This window comes from Strongylocentrotus purpuratus, unplaced genomic scaffold, assembly GCF_000002235.5.
Source record: "Strongylocentrotus purpuratus isolate Spur 01 unplaced genomic scaffold, Spur_5.0 spur5_scaffold_5, whole genome shotgun sequence".
NCBI lineage: Eukaryota > Metazoa > Echinodermata > Echinoidea > Camarodonta > Strongylocentrotidae > Strongylocentrotus > Strongylocentrotus purpuratus.
In genome coordinates this window covers 16,379,973-16,398,632 of record NW_022145611.1, presented here as the reverse complement: position 1 = coordinate 16,398,632, position 18,660 = coordinate 16,379,973, and the positions used below count along the sequence as shown (strand labels likewise).

The 18,660-nt window shown below is 38.3% G+C and overlaps 2 protein-coding genes across 6 annotated transcripts in view; one reads left to right on the top strand and one right to left on the bottom strand.

Moving 5' to 3' along the window:
• Positions 1 to 7,585, top strand: part of LOC578356 (apoptosis-stimulating of p53 protein 1) — a 55,680-nt gene extending 48,095 nt beyond the window's left edge. For all 5 annotated transcript variants that reach the window (XM_030998592.1, XM_030998591.1, XM_030998593.1 and 2 more), the window contains 5 exons: positions 44 to 2,035; positions 2,428 to 2,561; positions 3,137 to 3,303; positions 3,966 to 4,165; positions 4,874 to 7,585. In XM_030998592.1, coding sequence (XP_030854452.1) covers positions 44 to 2,035; positions 2,428 to 2,561; positions 3,137 to 3,303; positions 3,966 to 4,165; positions 4,874 to 4,906 — 2,526 coding nt within the window. In that variant the 3' untranslated portion in view covers positions 4,907 to 7,585. The remainder of the gene's footprint in view (positions 1 to 43; positions 2,036 to 2,427; positions 2,562 to 3,136; positions 3,304 to 3,965; positions 4,166 to 4,873) is intronic.
• A 2,493-nt stretch (positions 7,586 to 10,078) lies between these two features.
• LOC578297 (mediator of RNA polymerase II transcription subunit 29) lies at positions 10,079 to 12,762 on the bottom strand. Its single transcript, XM_778474.5, has 4 exons — positions 12,389 to 12,762; positions 11,608 to 11,666; positions 10,922 to 11,006; positions 10,079 to 10,377 (listed from the first exon to the last, which is right to left on the bottom strand). Exons 1-4 carry the CDS (start codon positions 12,623 to 12,625, stop codon positions 10,162 to 10,164), a joined length of 597 nt encoding a protein of 198 aa, XP_783567.1. The 5' UTR covers positions 12,626 to 12,762; the 3' UTR covers positions 10,079 to 10,161.
• Between the last annotated feature and the right edge of the window lie 5,898 nt (positions 12,763 to 18,660).

Genomic DNA, 18,660 nt, shown 5'->3' with positions numbered 1-18,660 from the left:
ATGCATCTATTATCCTATATTTTTTGTGTTTATGTCTTGATAGAATCGCAATCAGATGAATGAGCAGCAGAGTAGAAAGGTAGATAACCAAAGGACGGTCTTGGGCCAGAGAAAGGGTGATGTGATTCTTGTTGATAGGCGAATTGAAGAACTGACCGAACTGCTTCGACAGAAGAGAGCAATGCAGAACCAGCAACGCCAGTCCCCAGTCCCAGGTGGACAGAGATCAGCTCCGTCTAATAATACCAACAACAATGCGACAACCAGGAGCTTACCCAATGGCAACATAGGTCAGCCACGGTCAGATGGACCTCAGGACTATAATAGGAGTAGCCCTCAGTTAGAAAACAGTGGTCAGTACCCTGGTCAGAGGCCACCACTGGCGCCTCGTCCTAATCGCCTCTTCAATGGGACTAATGGCAATGATGGCAATCGGCAGAGGCCTTTGGTGTCGGGCAACAAGCCAGTGCCAGCCCCAAAGCCGCCCATTGTTAATCACCCAAGTGGGTTCAAACCTCGCACTGGATCTTCAGTGCCGATCACAGGCCCCCAAGGAACTCCTCTGGTACCCTCACAGACGCAGCTGGATGTGGGTCAGAGGAGCGTTGATGCAAGTGGTAGTGAGACATCCTCTTTGACAGAGAACTCTAGTCTGGACAGTGTACCCAGCTCTACTGGTTATTCTCATCTGAGACAAAGTGGTAACGTTGCATCTAATAACAGGCCAGGAGCAGGATCTCCTAATCAAGGAGTTGCCAACCGTTGGCCAGGACAGAACAGGCCCAACTCTCCAAGTCAAGATAATAAAGATCTTCGGGTGCAAGTCCAGAGAAATCTTCCACTCTCCCAGAATGACCCTCGAGGAAATTACCTGTTCAATCGTCCTGCCGGTGACCGATCCCCCATGTATAGCCCAAGTGGTCAACCCTCTGTTTCGTCATGGGATAGTCCAGACCTTGATCCTAATCCACTGCCACCTCCAGCTCAGCAAGGCGTTATGAGGCATCCTTCATCTCCTTCAGGGAAGAAGGGCCCACCTCCACCTCCAAGAAATGAAAACACCAGGCTTACCCCGACCTCCAGTGCTCCAAATGCTCCTTCTTTCCAAGGCCCCAATAAGTCACTCTATGGTCAGACCAATGCTACTCATGGTCCAGATGCTACTGTTCCTGCCAGTGGTGAAGGCACCGATTCCACCAGGCCTCATCACCAACGATCCCCAGCCACCGTTGGCATGTATGCCCCTCCACCCAATGCCCATGATCGAAACTACAACAGGCCTAGCTATGAGCAAGGTAACCACAACCCACCTTACTACCCAGGTCGATCAGGGAACTTCCCCAACAGTGGCATGCAGGGGGTGCCAGAGGAGTCGGAAGATGTAACAGTTTCCCCCAACAGACCAGCAAGCCCTGTCAAATTCCCAACGCTCACCTTGCAGCGGTACATGGACCCGAAGAGGATCCACAACATGCCACGCCCTCTCAAGAAACGGCTCTCCTACACAGAGAGCAAGGATGAGAACTTCTCTTTCCTCAACGCGGAGCTTCGCAACAAGCTTCCGTTCTACCAGCAGGGAGACCAGCACCCTCAAGCTAAGCCTGAGAACTTCCATGATCCCAATCAACCACAGTTCTTCAAGCAGCAACCTCCTGCTCCGGGAGGACCAGGAACCATCACCTTGGCACCCATTGCTTCAGCGGAATCCGACAAAACCTCGGACATAACCCCTCCAGAGATCGCCAAGACAGAACCCAAGCCTGCTGATAATACTGACAAGAAGACTGATAATCAGAAGAGCAAGTATAGCAACGATGCCATCATGAGCCACCAGCAGTATAGCAAGGCATTGTCCCAGGTTGGCCGTTCACCAATCATAGAACAGACCAAGAAACAGGTCAAGGGCATCAAAGGCATACTCAAGAATCCAAAGAGCATAATCAAGGGTATCAGGGTTCGTTTTGATCCCTTAGCACTCCTCCTGGATGCATCGCTAGAGGGAGAGTTCAGCCTCGTCCGACAAATCATTCCAGAGGTGAGTCAACCTTGATCAATTCTCAATACATCGGAAAGGGATAATTTTATGTTTATGCTTAAGTGAAAAAAATTCAAAATTCACATCATTATTTTACAGAGAAGCATAGAAATATAAGGAAACGAATACACTTATCTTTATTCTTGGAAAAGTATTCTTGAAGACATGTTTAGTGATAGCATTCAGTATGTTTCCTTAGATCGTAAATGTTTAACCTGGTCATATTCTCTTTGATCCACCACTTTGGTAATGTTTTCTGGTAATTCAAGACAATTTTTTTTGTATTGTGAATGTGTTGCTGATTTGATTTATTTGTTTTCAAGTTACATTTATTGGTTTCAAGAAAAGGTGGACAATGCTGATTTCTATTCTCATATTTCATCCACTTACAGGTGGCCAACCCCAGCGGTGCCAACGATGAAGGTATCACCGCACTCCACAACGCAATCTGTGCCAACCATTATGAGATTGTCAACTTCCTCATCCAATACGGTGTGGATGTCAACTCTCCTGACAGTGATGGATGGTAAATTGGCTTTCTGCTTTATTTCTCTGTTACATTCTGTGCTGAGTTATTGCTTTATGATTGTTTCATTGAGACTAAATCGCAAGAAATATTTGTAGAAGGGTTAGATATTGTTTGAATATTAATTTCCTTAGGTATATGAGTTCTTCCAAAGAAGTAATGGTACCTGAACTAGTGCTAGCATATTGATGTGGTCTCTAACATAGTGCCGCCTGGTTCCAGGAACACAGATACATCTTCCTGGCTATATTATTTGAACGTTAAAACAATAAGAGAAGGATCATTAAGAATTTTCAAAAGTAGAATGCAATTCTTCTAATTCTGATTGCTTCACCAAGGTTCAAGTCTTTTGTTAATTTAGTGGAAGATAGAAACAAACAATAATAATAATAATAATAATAATAATCTTTTAAAGTCCACTCCAAATTTTATTAAGTTAAACCGAAAATGGAAATTCTTTTTGCCCAATTGATGGTGAGCCCGGCAGCCACTGCAGTGCACTGTTATGTACGAACAAACTCTTATCACAAAGTGATCTATATGAAACAACCTTTGTATTTTGTACAACCTTGCAGGACTCCACTGCATTGTGCAGCCTCCTGTAACAACATCATTATGGTGCGTAACCTGGTAGAGCACGGAGCCTGCCTCTATGCAACCACAATCAGTGACAGGGAGACACCAGCTCAGAAGTGTGAGGAGGAGGAAGAAGGATTCCAAGGGTGCTCAGATTATCTCTTTGGTGAGTATCTTCAGCCAGAGTATCTAGTAATGGAAATCCCCCTTCTCTTTCTCTCTCACTCTCTCCTCACTCTCTCTCTCTCTCTCTCTCACTCTCTCCTCACTCTCTCTATCTCTCCCTCTCTCTCTCTCTCTCTCTCTCTCTCTCTCTCTCTCTCCCTCCCTCCCTCTCTCTCTCCCTCTCATTTTTTGGGGGGCTTGTGTTTGTATGCTTGTCTATTTTAGGAACTTTGTCTAGGTGTTAAGAAATGTAGATGCGAGGTTATTTTCAATTTTTGTTTGTTATCGTATTCTGCAGCTGTCTCTCTCTTCTTTGATTTTTCCCAGGTGCTTTCTTTATTTCTCTTTCTCTTTTTCCTATTACCTGTTTTTCAAACTATCTTTGAAATCAGTAGACTCTGGATATTTGTTTGAAAAGTGTACTTGCAACTAGATGAACCTTTACAAGATGGTCAGTTGTACAGGAGCGAAATATCTAAACAGAACAGACACAATGCTTTACCAATGTGTAATGTAAGAGAAAAAACTCTTTTACAACTTGTGAAAAGGTGATTTTTAAATTATCTCTCACCCGTACACAACATCATCACAGTAGTCTTTAATAGATAAAAATATGCCACCATCATTTTAATTTATAATCTTTCCGTTCCACCCACCACACAGGAATGCAAAAGAAGATGGGTGCTGACCCCAATGTCCCGGTCTGCGCCGTCTACTCCTACTCTGCTGAGAAGGAGGATGAGATGAGCTTCCGTGATGGGGATGAGGTATCCATCAAGAGGAAGGGAGATGACAAGGAGGAGGAGTGGTGGTGGGCCAGGGTCAACGACAATGAAGGATACATTCCAAGAAACCTGCTAGCGGTAAGTCATCCCCGAGGTTCTATCCTACCTATCAAGGCAAAGTGAGAAAGGGGATATCTTGCAAAGACTGCTGGTTGATGGCAAGATATCTTTGACAAAATCTTTCAAAGGTTCTTTGTATTTGTTCTTGTTCAAGAATGGAAGAGGGATTTTTTTGAAGAAAGATGATAAATGTCTAATGAGATGAAGGGCTTTGATTTAGATTATAAGTGCAACTTGAGAAGGAGGATATTATGCGAAGACTCTGCTGGTGGCAAGATAGCCGCGAGAAAGTCTTTCAAGAGTTTTTGTATCTGTTCATGTTCAATAATGGAAGAGGGATTTTTTTTTTAAGAAAGATGATAAATGTCAAATGAGAAGGAGGATATCTTGCAAAGACTCTGCTGGTGGCAAGACATCCTTGAGAAAGTCTTTCAAGGGTTCTTGGTATTTGTTCTTGTTCAAGGGATTTTTGTTGTTGAAGAAAGATGATGAATGTCAAATGAGAAAGAAAATGTAAACTTCTTTCAGTAAAGGATTTCAAGAAGAGCAAGGGTTCTGTTATACTTGGTATAGTATCATCTTCAGACAAATAATATATTTTAATGTGTCCCTTGACCATGCATGTCTTTTTAATTTGTTCTGTGTAAAATATGTACTATTATCTATTATAGATTATTAGATATCCTATTTTACAATTTTAGTCCTGTCTTTTTTTTCCTCCAACAGTCTTACCCACGAGTGAAGCCTCTCTATAGATGATAGCCTTTCATACATAGGCTCTCTGCAGTCATGGACCAAGGTAGACCAGGATCTGAAACACCCATGCGGGGGTAGACCAGGATCTGCTTGGACATGCCTCAATTCATCTAGTACATTCTCGCATTGCTGATGTCAGATGACCAAAGAAAGCATGGCCCAAAGACAAGACTACCAGTCTCCTCCCAGTCAGCCTGCCTCTAGCTGTACAGCACATGAGGCGATCCAAGCTATAGGCCCGGTCAACCCCCGAGCTTTAATGTGGTGGACACTGTAAACTGTATCATACATTGACAAGATCAGTGACTTTATATAATGGATGTATTTATTATTTGTGTTGTATTGATTTTTTAAGTTTTGTACATATATATTTTTCCCCTATTCATTCCCATTAGATATAAGAATTAGTTATTTGTTATCCTTTCTCCATTTCTCTTATTTCTTTATTGAATTTTTGCACTGAGCATCATGGATAAGACAAGATAATGGTACATGTTTCAGAGTTTAAATTTCAGTTTAAATAACTTTATTTTAATAATATCATTATAGTTCATGAGAATAAAGTTGGTATTATCTGACTTCTTAGGAGCGTGAGAACATATTCCCAGGGCTGCTGGGTTGTTTAAATCTTGCGCAATACATATATAAGTACTGGTTTTTAAAAAATAGAGTCCAACCTTGATTAATGTATTTCTCTTTAGAAAAATAACGTAGAAAGAATTTGCTTGGTGTTAATAATTTGCTACCACCAGATAAATTATGGAGTAGATGAGTAGATACACAAGGTTTTCAATTGTTCTATGCAACTCATCATGAATTTGATGTACTAAGAGGATATATAGGTCCCAGGCATTATAAAGTATTAAGTTCATATGAAGTTCTGTTACAGCATGTAATACGCCATATTCTGTAGTTTCCTTTCTTTACGTACCGTAAGTGAAAGTTTATACATATTTTAGAACAGGAAAGTACAATTTCATTTATTTTTATAAGTATTATTTATGATATTTTAATGTAATATTTTATTTGTGGGTTCAGGACTGAACAAGACGTTTATATGGCTTCATCAAATGCAGTAGGTTTTATTTATGATCAATAACATAGATATTGCTGAAGATACAAAAATAAAAGAAAATGTAACACTGCAGGTCCATGGTAATAATGCCTTGAAAGTGTATGTTCTAATGTGAAGAATATCTATATCTGGTTGGTTTGGTATGTGATTGCACCATGTTAGTGTGCTTTTGGATTGGTAAGGAGGTGTTTTGTGAGAATGTTTTGCTTTTTAATTTGTAAAGTAGAGATACCATCCTTAAAATAAAAAATTAAAAAATTATTTTACCAAGACATTAAGAGATGCGATGAAATTGGCAACAATAGTCAAATTTGACTAATAGCCATTATAATACCAAACGAAGAAGAAGAAGAAGACAAGCTAGGCACAGACAATTTGATCCTGTTCAGTCAGCAAGGGGCCATAAAACCACTTGCCCTGGTGTATAGAGGCAACCAAAATGACCATATGGGAAACTAAATTTTGATATCATTCAGCCCATGTGGGCCATTTTATGCCATGAAATTAACCCATTGGCTACATACTTCTCTCATTCCCATAGGCCTAATACAGTAACCATCCAATTAGTCAAAAATCAGAAATATTCACTAAACTTAGCAAAAATCAATGACCAACACAATATTGATAAATCTGCACTGATCAACTAACAAGCACAGAGTGAGCAAGTTGATACAATGTTAAAATACCTCCTGATAAAGTTGGGGCCAGTGAATTTGGAACCCTTTCTAGAAGTTGTATGATGTACTTTCCTAATTAGGCAAGTGTTGACATTTCTATTAACCTGAATGTATTTCTCAGGAAAGGCTGATAAGAATGAAATCATTGTCTTCTTGATCATCATCATTATCATCATCATCATCATCATCATCAAAATTCTCTGACTTCCTAGGAAAAGTTTCTATGGTATTTTTTATATAGATTTTTCAGCATTTGAAATAGCCTATGAACCATGCACACCATTTATATTTTTCTCCTTCTCGCTAAATAACGGACATTCAGATTTTGTATTCACCTTGGTGCTATGTTATACGTAGAGCCCCAATGGCATTATGTACACATTAACCACTTGTTACAATGCTTTTATATTTATCATTTGATTTCATTAAGAGGACTTAATAAAATGATTTTATGATGAAAATACTGTAATTTTGTATTTAAACACAGAAATGAAATTCCAAATTTGTCATGGAATCAAGAAAGACTTAAATTAACTTTTATTATTGATTAGGAGAGTATTCATCAAGATGTCTTGTTTTCAAGCCAACACCTGATTTTATGTATTCAATTCTCTTTTATATTACTTTCGTTTTGAAAGAAAGTAATTGTATATTTATATAGGAACTTGCACAATCTGTACATTTATTTGCACCATGACCTTGTATTCTTATAGTTGTTACGATGGATGTCGGGATGGATTCTCATTGATTGTATTCATATCTTTAATCAAGCTGGAATTTAGGAGGTAGTCCTGTTATAAGTATTCACAACAAGCTGCACAACATGTACATAAAATGGTTTGTTTTCGTACAAGTTATCGGTGTGATGTACAAATATATGTATGATTGATAAGAATAATAATATTGTAATGAAACAGTTCGTTACATGAAGAGATACTTGTGCCTGTGTCTTTTTATTCATCTTGTTTTGTCCTTGATATGTTTGTTTTAATTTTGTGTAAATAATGATTTGGGCGTACATTATGTACTTGGTCTAGATCCTGATGTAATGACTATATCTATGACTAACCCTAACCCTGCCCCTATGTGACATTTTGAAGGGTAAAAAATGTCAGTTGGCCCGTAATTATACAGTTATTTGTTTTAAAAAAGATATAAAAGATATTTTAGTCTTGGGGTCTTTACATTAGTGCTGTGGTGAAAAACTGATATTTCAATAAGCAAGTGACTCAAGTTTTCACATAGAAATTACTGCACAAAGCTACTTGACTATGAAAGAAAAAGACATGAGGATGAGAGAATAAGATAGTATTGAGACTGTGAAGCTATGAAAGACAGAGGAAGGTGAGAGAGGTGGACTGGAGGGAGAGAAAGAGAGAGGGAAAACGATGTGGTCTTAGAATTATAAAGTCTGTGAATGTTGCTGTTACAGCATCTTGAACCAATTAGTTAAATGTCTTGTGGGGATGGCATTGTTCACTAGACCATTATCAAAACCCCTTTCAGTATCAACTAACTCTCAAGCATGATAGCACCAGTAAGAGCAGAATTCACCTCACAATCATTAATTCCTGCTGTCACATAGGCATCCTACAAGTTTTGGGGTCATGAGCTAAAGACAAATGCATTGCTATTCTACAAGGTCATATACAATCCACCCAAAATTCATATCACACAACCATTTTCCATTTGCCGTTTTCTCACCTGTAAGAATGGAATTCACCTTTTATTCATTCAACTTTTGCTGTCATATTCATATTGGCATCTTACAATCTTTGGGGTTATCAGCTAAAAATATGCGGTTGAATACATTTGTCTATTTTACAAGGTGAAACACCAACAATTACACTTCATCCTACACATAATCCTTTTTTCTCTTTTCTCACATGTGAAGACAGAATTTAACTTTGCATTCATTAATTTCTGCTATTGTATAGGCATCCTACAGGCTTTAGGGTTATAAGCTAAAAACAACTGGTATTGAATAAGCCTTAATACTATTACTACTACACGGTCAAACACCAACTCATGTTCGGATTTTGGCTCTGGGTTTAAGGTTAGGGCTGCAGTTGTGTCTTAGGTTAGCTCTAGGGCTAGGGTTAGATATGGTGTTGTGTCTAGGGTTGCTGTTAAGACTTTGGTTAGTGTAGGAAATAATCACGGAGCACTTTTTGCAGAAAAAAGTGTACAACCACACCAACCGTTCAAATTCATTCTACAAACGAAGTCTTTCCTAGTTTTTACTCTTCACCAAATAGCAATGGGTCTGTGTTTGTTCCTTTCTTTCAATCTTGATACCTGCTCTGTATTTAAAAAAAAAATAGTTTTGAGACACAAAGGTTGCAATAATAGATAAGAAACCACCTAAGCAAAAAAATAATGTAAAGATTTTCGCTTGCATTTAGACAAACGTGTCAATGTCATATAAAACTTTTACTCTCTCCTAAACATGCTGAGCAATCATGAAAAACTGAAATCAAACGACAATGCATCTTTTTTTATGTAAAAATGTTTTAATGATGAAAAAATCAATAGTCTTCACATGATCCAAGGACATCAATCAACAGAAAAGACTATAAAGCCCAGATCCAGACTTCTTCTTTCAGAAAACCCTTATCCTTGGGCCAGACTTCCCCTTTGATATTACAGAATTGCCAGAACATACTTATTTTTTTCATGGCACTTGTTTACTTCATATATTACAAGATTAGTGATTCCTATCATCTGAGAATCATTTAAGAGAGGAATGTTAAAATGACCTCAGTTAATTAATTGCCTTTTCTGGGATGCTCACTACTCAGAGTTTATCCTTTTCAATATACTTAGCCGTTGGAAAGATGTACATGTATGCATTAAGGGAAATGGCCCACTGCTCTAAAGTTCGCATTTTCTTTGCTATGAGTTGTACAGGATTCAATCATCCTTCCATGATGCCACTCCCCAATTGCATACGTAGTCTTAACATACCGGTACATGTAGTTACTTCCATTTTGGAGAATATGCTCTTTAAGGAACAAGCAGTTTGAAATCCAGATGTAGGATCACTGTATCCTACATGTACAGTGTCCATACTACCATTATTATTATCATAATTGTTATCATTATCCGTCCAGTATTAAAAAAATCTTTACAATGATAAAAACATACAAAATAAAGACAGGTGATTCAGCATTCTAATGTTCTTGACTATTATTATTCAGTTTGGAGTCATCATACATTTTCCCACTTTGTGTTTAGATCTCAATGAAGATCAAGTCCATCCATTCCATACACTGATACAGTGAATCCAAATTCAAGCTCACAACCTCACATAGCAGTTGAGTTGTTCATGTGTTTCACGTCGTCAGTAGTTTCCTGCAAAGCTTTTGCCAACCTCTTGTCCAAATCCACTTTCAGAATTTCCATGCACATTAGTTAATCAAAAATCAAATATCACATTCTCCTTGCTCCATCAAGTCTATAACATACAAAATGTTCATTGGTCATTGGCCTGCTTTCACAGTTCGTTATGTCTGGCTTGAATGCCCTAATTTCTGGCAGCAGTCCAAGAGGGCGGTATGAACGTCGGAAGCGCACTGTATCTGAGCCTTCACTGTACTGATGTATTGGCCGTAGGTCAGGGCTTCCGTCGGCATCATGTCTGGTTTATGGGAATGGACAAGCGGTACAGGGGTATAGCGTGCCCCGTCCATGAACTGGGTCGTGCAGTCGTAGGCAAGACGCTGTGTAAACAAAAGTTTAGATAAATTTATCAGTCATTTGGTCATTCAAATTTAGAAATTTTTCATGATATAAACAACAGGGTTCTTTTCACCCTCTACTTTCTTCACTTTCAATTAAACTACACTGATATAATTTCACACAACAGAAAAAACAGGTTGCAAAATACAACTCTTTTAAAAACTTTTAAAGCAGTAAGTGTTTCAAGAAGAGTAAATTCTTTTTATTACTGACATGATGACATCAATGCTAAATATTTTATTTTCATGTGTATTGAAATTGTTTGTTTGTGTGGGCAACATAATTGATACAAGCAAACTACGAATTAAAGAAACAAACAATAACAGATAAGACATCACTTGAAGAGGAATGATTTGTATGCTTGAAAAGGAATGCAATTATACCATTTAACATTACTCATAAACTTTAAAATTTAAACATTTTAAAGGTAGATAGTATCAGATACATCTAATAAAACATTAACAAATCAAATCAGCTTAATTACTGATCATTTATATAGTGAGGCATGTATTTTACTCTACTTACAAGTGACAACTCCAGCTGATCACACAGAGAATAGAATTCCTCCAAGCTTTTATCAAATCTTGCTGCAATCTCATCTGAAGTTTTACTGAAATTATAAAGAAAGAAACAAACACAAGAATGTAGTTTTTTTAACACAAATAATGTGCCATCAATACAGAAAACAGTATCAATACAGAAAACAGTATACTAAAGTAAACTTACACATTTTCTTTACAAAGAGTAGAAGAAATAAATGGCCTTTCGGTCAGAATTTCGTTCTTTACCCAATGCTTCAATCTGATTTCATTTAATGTATATGAACAAAAAGTAAATAATGAGTGAAATGCATTCACTCATACATTTAATTAGGGCTCCAGAATTTCCTTAATCTATTAACAAGAGTAAGACCATAAAATTATGCAAAAAACAAGGGGATACTACTTTATGTCTTATTTCAATAGTTTAAACAAATTGGGGGATATTCTGAATTCAGAGACCCATATATCGTTGACCTCAACTAATGTTGAGGCTTGATAAATCAACATGCACATAGTTCTACCAGGGGTATGGTCTTTTTCAAAGGTCTTTCCAAAGGGCTATGAAATATGTAAAACACAGCTTGTATGAACATCTATATTTATGCCAAGTCATGTGTACTCCTACACTTATCTGAATACATGTAAAAAATTAAATGCGTATTGACTTACGTTGTATTGTCAATCGTGGCAGAATGAGCAAAGGCCTGAGCAGAAATCTTCATAAGGTTCTAGAAAACATAAAAACAAATATGAAGATTAGAAATATAAATATATTGAAAGTTGAAAGTGATTATGATATTAATATTCAGATGAATCATTTAGTTTATAATACACACAGGCAAAATATTAATACATTTCTCTGCACCTTGTAAAGAAAAGAATCATACAGCAGCAATGCATAGATCTAGATTAGATAGGATTGCACATTATACTTGAATTTTTTTTTTCTGACATCTTTTCACATCATAAGTGGGCCTTTTTTGTTTGTTTACATGTTCCAACTTATTGAAGGAACTTGCTGTTCACATGACATGAACATGTTTAAAAATTGAATAATCAAATAGTGATTGATAATTTACATTACAAAAATCTGTCGCGGTGACAGCATAATTGCACTTACAAATTAGTCTAGGTTGATTCAACTCAGTCTGAAAGCAATACTGAATATGCTCAGAAATTCTGTTTGGAGAGTTTATTATGATTAATTAGTGTAAGATTTTCCAACTCATCAATACTGACTAATCTTGAAATAATCATTTCCATTTCTTCCACACTTACTGCCACTACAATTTACACATTATGAATAAATTAAACAATAAACAGTGAAATAAAAATTCATCCACATCGTAATTAGTGCCGAAATCTTCTTTTTTTCGCACCAGAAACCTGGCAAATGACCTACTGAGTACTGACAATACTAATACAAATAATTAGTCTAGGTTGTTCTCACCCTCAATGCCTCTTTCAATAAGACCACAGTCATCTTCACTTTGGCAATGGCATCATGTTCTTGGTGTTGTTGTTGATGATGATGAGATGCTGCAGCCTGCTGCTGCGGCGGCTGCTGCCCCTGAGTACCCTGTTGTGGGACCTGTGTCGGCGGGGTCGGCTGGCCTGGCATCGCTTGAGGATGCGACTGAGGAACACCTCCCATTGATGCGACATTCGGTGGTTGCATACCTGCCATAGCTCCTTTTGTTAACCTTAATCAGTTTCTATAAATAACGGGTTGGTTTTAACACCAAAATGAAATCGGTAGCAATAGATTTTGTACTAATTTTCCTTGATTTCAAAGACAGTTCCCACTTCCCGGGAAAAAGGCAAAAGGACTTGAGATTGTTTCCCTAATCAGACGTTGAGGACGCTATACCATAAATGTTGTGGTCTCCCCATATAGAGATATGTAGTTATATATCTCTATGGGTCTCCCATACATTTTTTAGACATTGGTGTTTACCCCTATATTGTGTTTACAATGTATTATCATTTATCAGGGATGATTTCAATGTTTGTTTCTCTATTTACATGGTCCAAGATACCTCTAAACCATCATACTTTGCAGTCGGGTGTGATGGTCTGAATATCTATTTGCGAACGAGTAAGGTGAGCGAGCAAAATTCTAAAGATTTTTGAGCTCTCAGTCCGAAAAATCCCACCTTTTAAAGAGGAAAGAACGATCCCCGTGGGGTTTTAGGCACAATCTAATCATAAAAGACTGAAAAGATCTTTAATAAAAAATATACATATATCACCTTAAAATGCGAGCAAGGGTGAAATTAAGAAAAAGTTGCACTTAATCGCTATAAATTAGGAACACATTTCATTGTGAAAGTAATGAGGGGGGGGGGGGGTAAGGCACATATTCAAAGGGAAAAGGACACTGATTAAAAGAAAAAAAAGAGCACATATCAAATTAAAAAGGGGAATTATCTGGGGTAAAAATGGAGCACTTTTTGCAGGGGCACTCACCATAAATAAAGAAAGGCACCTATGAGAACGGGAAAAGGGACACTTATTACAAAGGAAAAGGGGAAGGTGTTTAAATAACAGGGGCACTTACCATATATATTAAAGGGGCACTTGTTATAGAATTAAAGGGGGTACCTCTCAAATTTGAACAAGGGCACTCATCGGAAATGAAAAGAGCCTTATAAGAGATGATGGGGCACTTATCAGAGATGGTAAGGGGCCATTTTTATAACCGAGAAGGGGCACTCACCTGAGATGAATAGGGTAAATTGTGAGAATGGAAAGGGGCACTTATTGCAAAGGAAAATTGGCACTTTTCGAAGGAAAAGGGGCTCCTATGAGATTTTAATAGAGGCATTTATCAAAGATGTCAGAAGGGGCATTTATGAGAAGGGGCATATGGCTCCGTTTAGTCTCATTTCACAACGCCCCCTATCGTCAGAGCATGATCAGAGCCAGCAGCCTAACACCACTGATCTCTACGGAAAAATCGTAGAGATCAGTGCCTAACACGTTATCACTAGCTCTTTCATTGGAGCCCTCATGTCTCATTGACTTTTGAAAGTTCACCCACGCCACCGTAATTTTTCAAAATAGGTTGCAAGCTCGTCATTGCCTATAATACACATGTGAAACAAGTCTAACTTTGGACTCAGTTTACCAAGCGATTTGAAGGTTATAGGTCGAGCACACGAAACATAAAAAGCATGAAGTATCATAAATCACTTCTGCCTATTTCATTATGTCCAATTCATCCAACCCCCCACCGTAATTTTTCGATTTAGTAAAAGCAAACATTTTGCCGAGTTTAGCAAAAACATGAATATTCATGAACGGTCAGACAATACAGCATTTTAGCACGTAACGTATAGTGAATGGGAATGGGCGATGATCCGTTCAGGAGGTAGAGGTCAGTGGTTTGTGCTGGCAATGTTCACGCGAACGAAATTGAGACAATCGGAGCAATATGGAAGTGGCTCTTATTAAAAAAGAAAAGGGGCACGTATCAAAATAAAAAGGGTGCACTTATCAGAGGTGAGAAGAGGCACTCATCAAAGATGAAAAGGGATACTTTTATCAGAAGGGGAATGGGCACCTATTAGAAATAAAAAGGGGCAGTGTCTGAGGTTTTAACAAAGGGGGCACTTTAGGGGTACTTGGAAAAATGGCGGGGCAATGTGCCCCTTCCCCGGCTTCGCTGCCTCTGATTTATACCACAACTAGAATTTACATGATTCAGCGATCCGGGGAAGATAATGAGTAGGAAGAAGGGAGGGATGGGGCGGGGGGGGGGGGGGGGTGGTGTTCACGCATGATTAAACTCAGTACATACAAAAGGGTTGTTCCGTTCCTTCGATGTTCACATTAGAAAATCAGTATCCATTGAATTTCAGCTGTGGTCTTTGTCAGTCCGAACAAAATGGACACAAGCTTTAATTTGACAATCACGTACCACATTTGGCTGCAGAGTTTGCATATAGTACGTGCGGATAAACCTATACGCACTGTGGGGTAGCTGACATGTCGGGGCAAAGCTAAGGCCAGGGAGGTGATAGGACTAAGGACGGTACGCTAAACCAATTCCAAGGATCACCAAAATGTTGCACTAAAGTTTCCTTGTTCGCTTCCTACATTGCAAAATTTCCCTTAAAGAACCAGTGACTATGACTTTTTTGCGATTGATAAAATAGGCAGATTTGAGATATAGATGGGTGAGTAATGCATTCCATTTCTCTTCAAGTTAAGGATTATGATATCTATCAAACCATATCGAATTTGTACGTGAATGTGATTGGGTGTTCATGACTGATATGAGAATGATTTACCTGTTTCACCATCACTTCACAAAAAAGTATCAATGCTCATATTCCCTATAAATGAAATGTTTAATCACTTGTTAGTTGTTACGGCTCGGTGTAAAAATGTCAGAGGTAAAAAGTGTCAAGAGGTAAAAATATCAGAGGCAAAAATTAATGTCAGAGGCAAAAACATCAAAACAATAGCATGTTATTAAATACATACAAGTTGAATATTGGTAATGGTTGTATATCAGGCTTATCGAAAAAGAATAACGAAGGATTCTCTGCAGTCATTATTTCAGCGCTGCTTTATTTTCTTCCTACTTTAACTTTTATTTACTTTTCGGCCCAAATTTTTGACTTTTTACCCAATTATTTCCAAGGGGAGGGCGGGGGGGGGGGGGTTCTCTCTCACCCGGCTTGTACGCCAAGGCCATGAATCACACAGTACATCGCTCAAAACTGCCGTCTCCGTCCGTTGTCCGGCCCTTTTTACATTTTCATCTTCTTCCTAAAAACGCATGGTCACATTTTAGGTGAAGAATAAAAGGTGTTCATAACAGTTTCCAGGGTGGCCCCCATTGGGCCCCTGAGAAGGAGGGGGATAACTGGTTGAGGGAGGGGCTCAATGTTAAAAGTAACTGTGTCATCCGCTTCATAACGCAGTTTCCAGCAGGTACATATTCCGTCGCTGTTTTCACGAAGTGACGGTAGTGAAAAAAAATTGCATTCACTTTGCGTTACAATTTTCCTCGCTACCGTCACTTCGTGAAAACAAGGACGATTCGTACAAAACCACAAATGCGAAGGAAAATCTGTATTTCTTTGGTATCACCGGGATAACCTGCCACGGAATACAGATTTTTACCTCGCCTTACGACCCCCTCCCCTCCCCCCCCCCCCCCCCCCCCGGCCATGAAATTGCCACTCCTGAGGCCTACTATCTGACATTCTTCAAGCGAAGTTTGATACTGTTTGTTAAACTTGTGTAATATAGTATAGATAAGGGGGAAAAGCACCCGCGTTCTTTCCTTAAAGTAGATATTCATTGATTTTAAATCTAGCTTTATTTTCATTATTGCAAAGTTGAAACTTTGATTCGACAAGGTTATCAAAATTCAATGCTTGGAAACATTCGAAGTAATGATTATTATAAATTACAAAACGCTTAAATACAGCCCCGGCATAGCACCTAAATAGCTCTCCGAACGCTGCTGATATGTGTGAGATCACAGCAGGGACATGATTTGCACTTAAGCAGACGATGTCCCATGACATCTCACACATTTTCAGTGCCTGTGTTTTCATCTTCTCTTGAGTTCTTTCTCTTACTTCACTTCACTAGACTAGCCCAGTAGCTTGAGTCTTGACATTTTGTGTTACAAAGTGCTGAGATATCAAGACGGCACTGATTTTTACACTGACATTTTTGTGTACCTCTGACATTTTGTTAATACCTCTGACATTTTTACCTCTGACATTTTTACCTGGCAACCTTGTTACAAGCCATTGTGATTCGTTAGCTAGAGTGCAGATGTATACATTAAAATATGGTGCTATGTCAGAAGTTTCTCGAAGAAACTAAGGAATAGTCTGTATTATATTACCATAGAGACGTATTTAATATTTGCGATCTTGTCACGACCATGCAATCGCTATACCATGTATATGCCATAATCATATTGTGGTGGTATTTTATCATATTATTTGTTTGTTTTGTTTATCTGTTAGTTGAGTGACGAAAATGATTAGATCTAAGTCTGCCAAGCAAGAATTTTTATATTTTTGATTATTTTGTTCTATATCTACCGAGATTGCAGTAAAATAATATGCTTTACTTATCCTGCTTCTATATATTCAAGTACGCACTGTATACCAAGTTTACTGGATACGTATACATCCACATACCCACACCCACACCCTACACACGCACACGCACCCACACAAAATGAAAACTCCATTTTGCAAGGGTTGTTCATGCAGGACATCATTCAAGCTGACCGGATGACCTGTATGCTCGATATCGTCTACAAACTTTAAATACTGGCAGGCATTCTCATTATTCACCTACTGCAGAATTACAAAATTATATTGCATTGTCGTCGTCATCGTCAACATCGACATCGTACTTATGAACACGGCACTATGGGAAAGAACCGAGTGTAGGCCTACATCAGTAGGGGTGGAGAAAAGCGTTACTGCTTATCATCCAATTGGCATTTTTTTGAGGGCTTTTGAAGAAAAAAATATGACCTGACTATTATATATAAAGAAGAATGAAATAAATAAATATATATATATATATATATATATATATATATAAATACATAAATTTAATTTGTAGTTTTGAAACGTAATACATATTTGGGCTATTTTATAAATTTCAGGAGGGGGGGGGGGTCTCCTTTGACACTTTCCATTACCTAAGAATCACCCGACTCGAAGTATGGAGTAGACCTTATCAGAATTGCAGTCTAAATAACAATTTGAAAACACGCAATAATAATAAGGGCTCAGCATATATAATAACATTATGATGCGCAAAGTGTGCTCATATACCTTCGGTCGACATAACTTCTACAGTTTTTGATGATTAAATATTTGCGAGGGAGCTTTGCAACCGAGTGATGAGATCTTCCGATTTTGAATACAGAATCTGTAATTTCTAGAGTATTAAAAGCCTTAGACGTATATTTACTTAAAGCCCCTCTAAAGTGTTGGGAGCCCAAACAAATTTGATGGCAAAATTTTACTTAAATTGTATCATAATGTGAAAAAGAATGTCATTTAAGAAACATTTCTGCAAGGATTTTCAAAACAAAATGTGTTTGAAGTGGAATATTGAAGAAAGTATACAAAATTAAGGGTTTTTTTGCAAATCGTGTATTCTTTTATTCCAAATTTTTGGGATCAAATTTTGGCGAAATTGGGGCTCCGAACACTTTATAGGGGCTTTAACAATGTATTGTTGACTATCTATTATTTTGCACTTTTTTTCTTCAAATTTTCAGTGAGAGGGAGTAGGGGGGGGGGGGATATCCCTGACACATTTTCTTTTTAAGGAGCTAGGGGGCTAATTTCCTTTTTGTTAGCGCTCAGCACAAGAATTACTTCTGAACTGCAGGATAAACTTAGGTTCTGCTGTCTACTTATTTTCTTGTTTAACTTTCGTCCGACCATAACACTAACGAACCCGACATCGTGTCTTTTGGACGCCCCACTCTCTCAGCTCAGTGGTGGGCTAGCTGTGCATGTGTTTACACCAGTGCTAACAAGCACGTTCATTGACAGACCTCTAAAGCCGTCATACGGTATCATCATCGTCAACATCGACATCGTCATTATGAACACGGAACAGGGACTGAATGTAGGCCTACATCAGGCCTACATACGGTTTAGGGTGGGGGGGGGGGGGGGGGGAGGAAAACGTAACTGCTTATTATCCAACTGGCAT

What these genes read in the sequence shown, in the direction of transcription:
- LOC578297 (XM_778474.5), bottom strand. Translation starts at nt 12,625, where the DNA reads ATGGCAGGTATGCAACCACCGAATGTCGCATCAATGGGAGGTGTTCCT. An exon ending in GCCACGATTGACAATACAAC is followed by an intron (nt 11,007 to 11,607) that starts GTAAGTCAATAC and finishes TTATAATTTCAG; the next exon opens with TAAAACTTCAGATGAGATTG. An exon ending in ATCAGCTGGAGTTGTCACTT is followed by an intron (nt 10,378 to 10,921) that starts GTAAGTAGAGTA and finishes TTGTTTACACAG; the next exon opens with CGTCTTGCCTACGACTGCAC.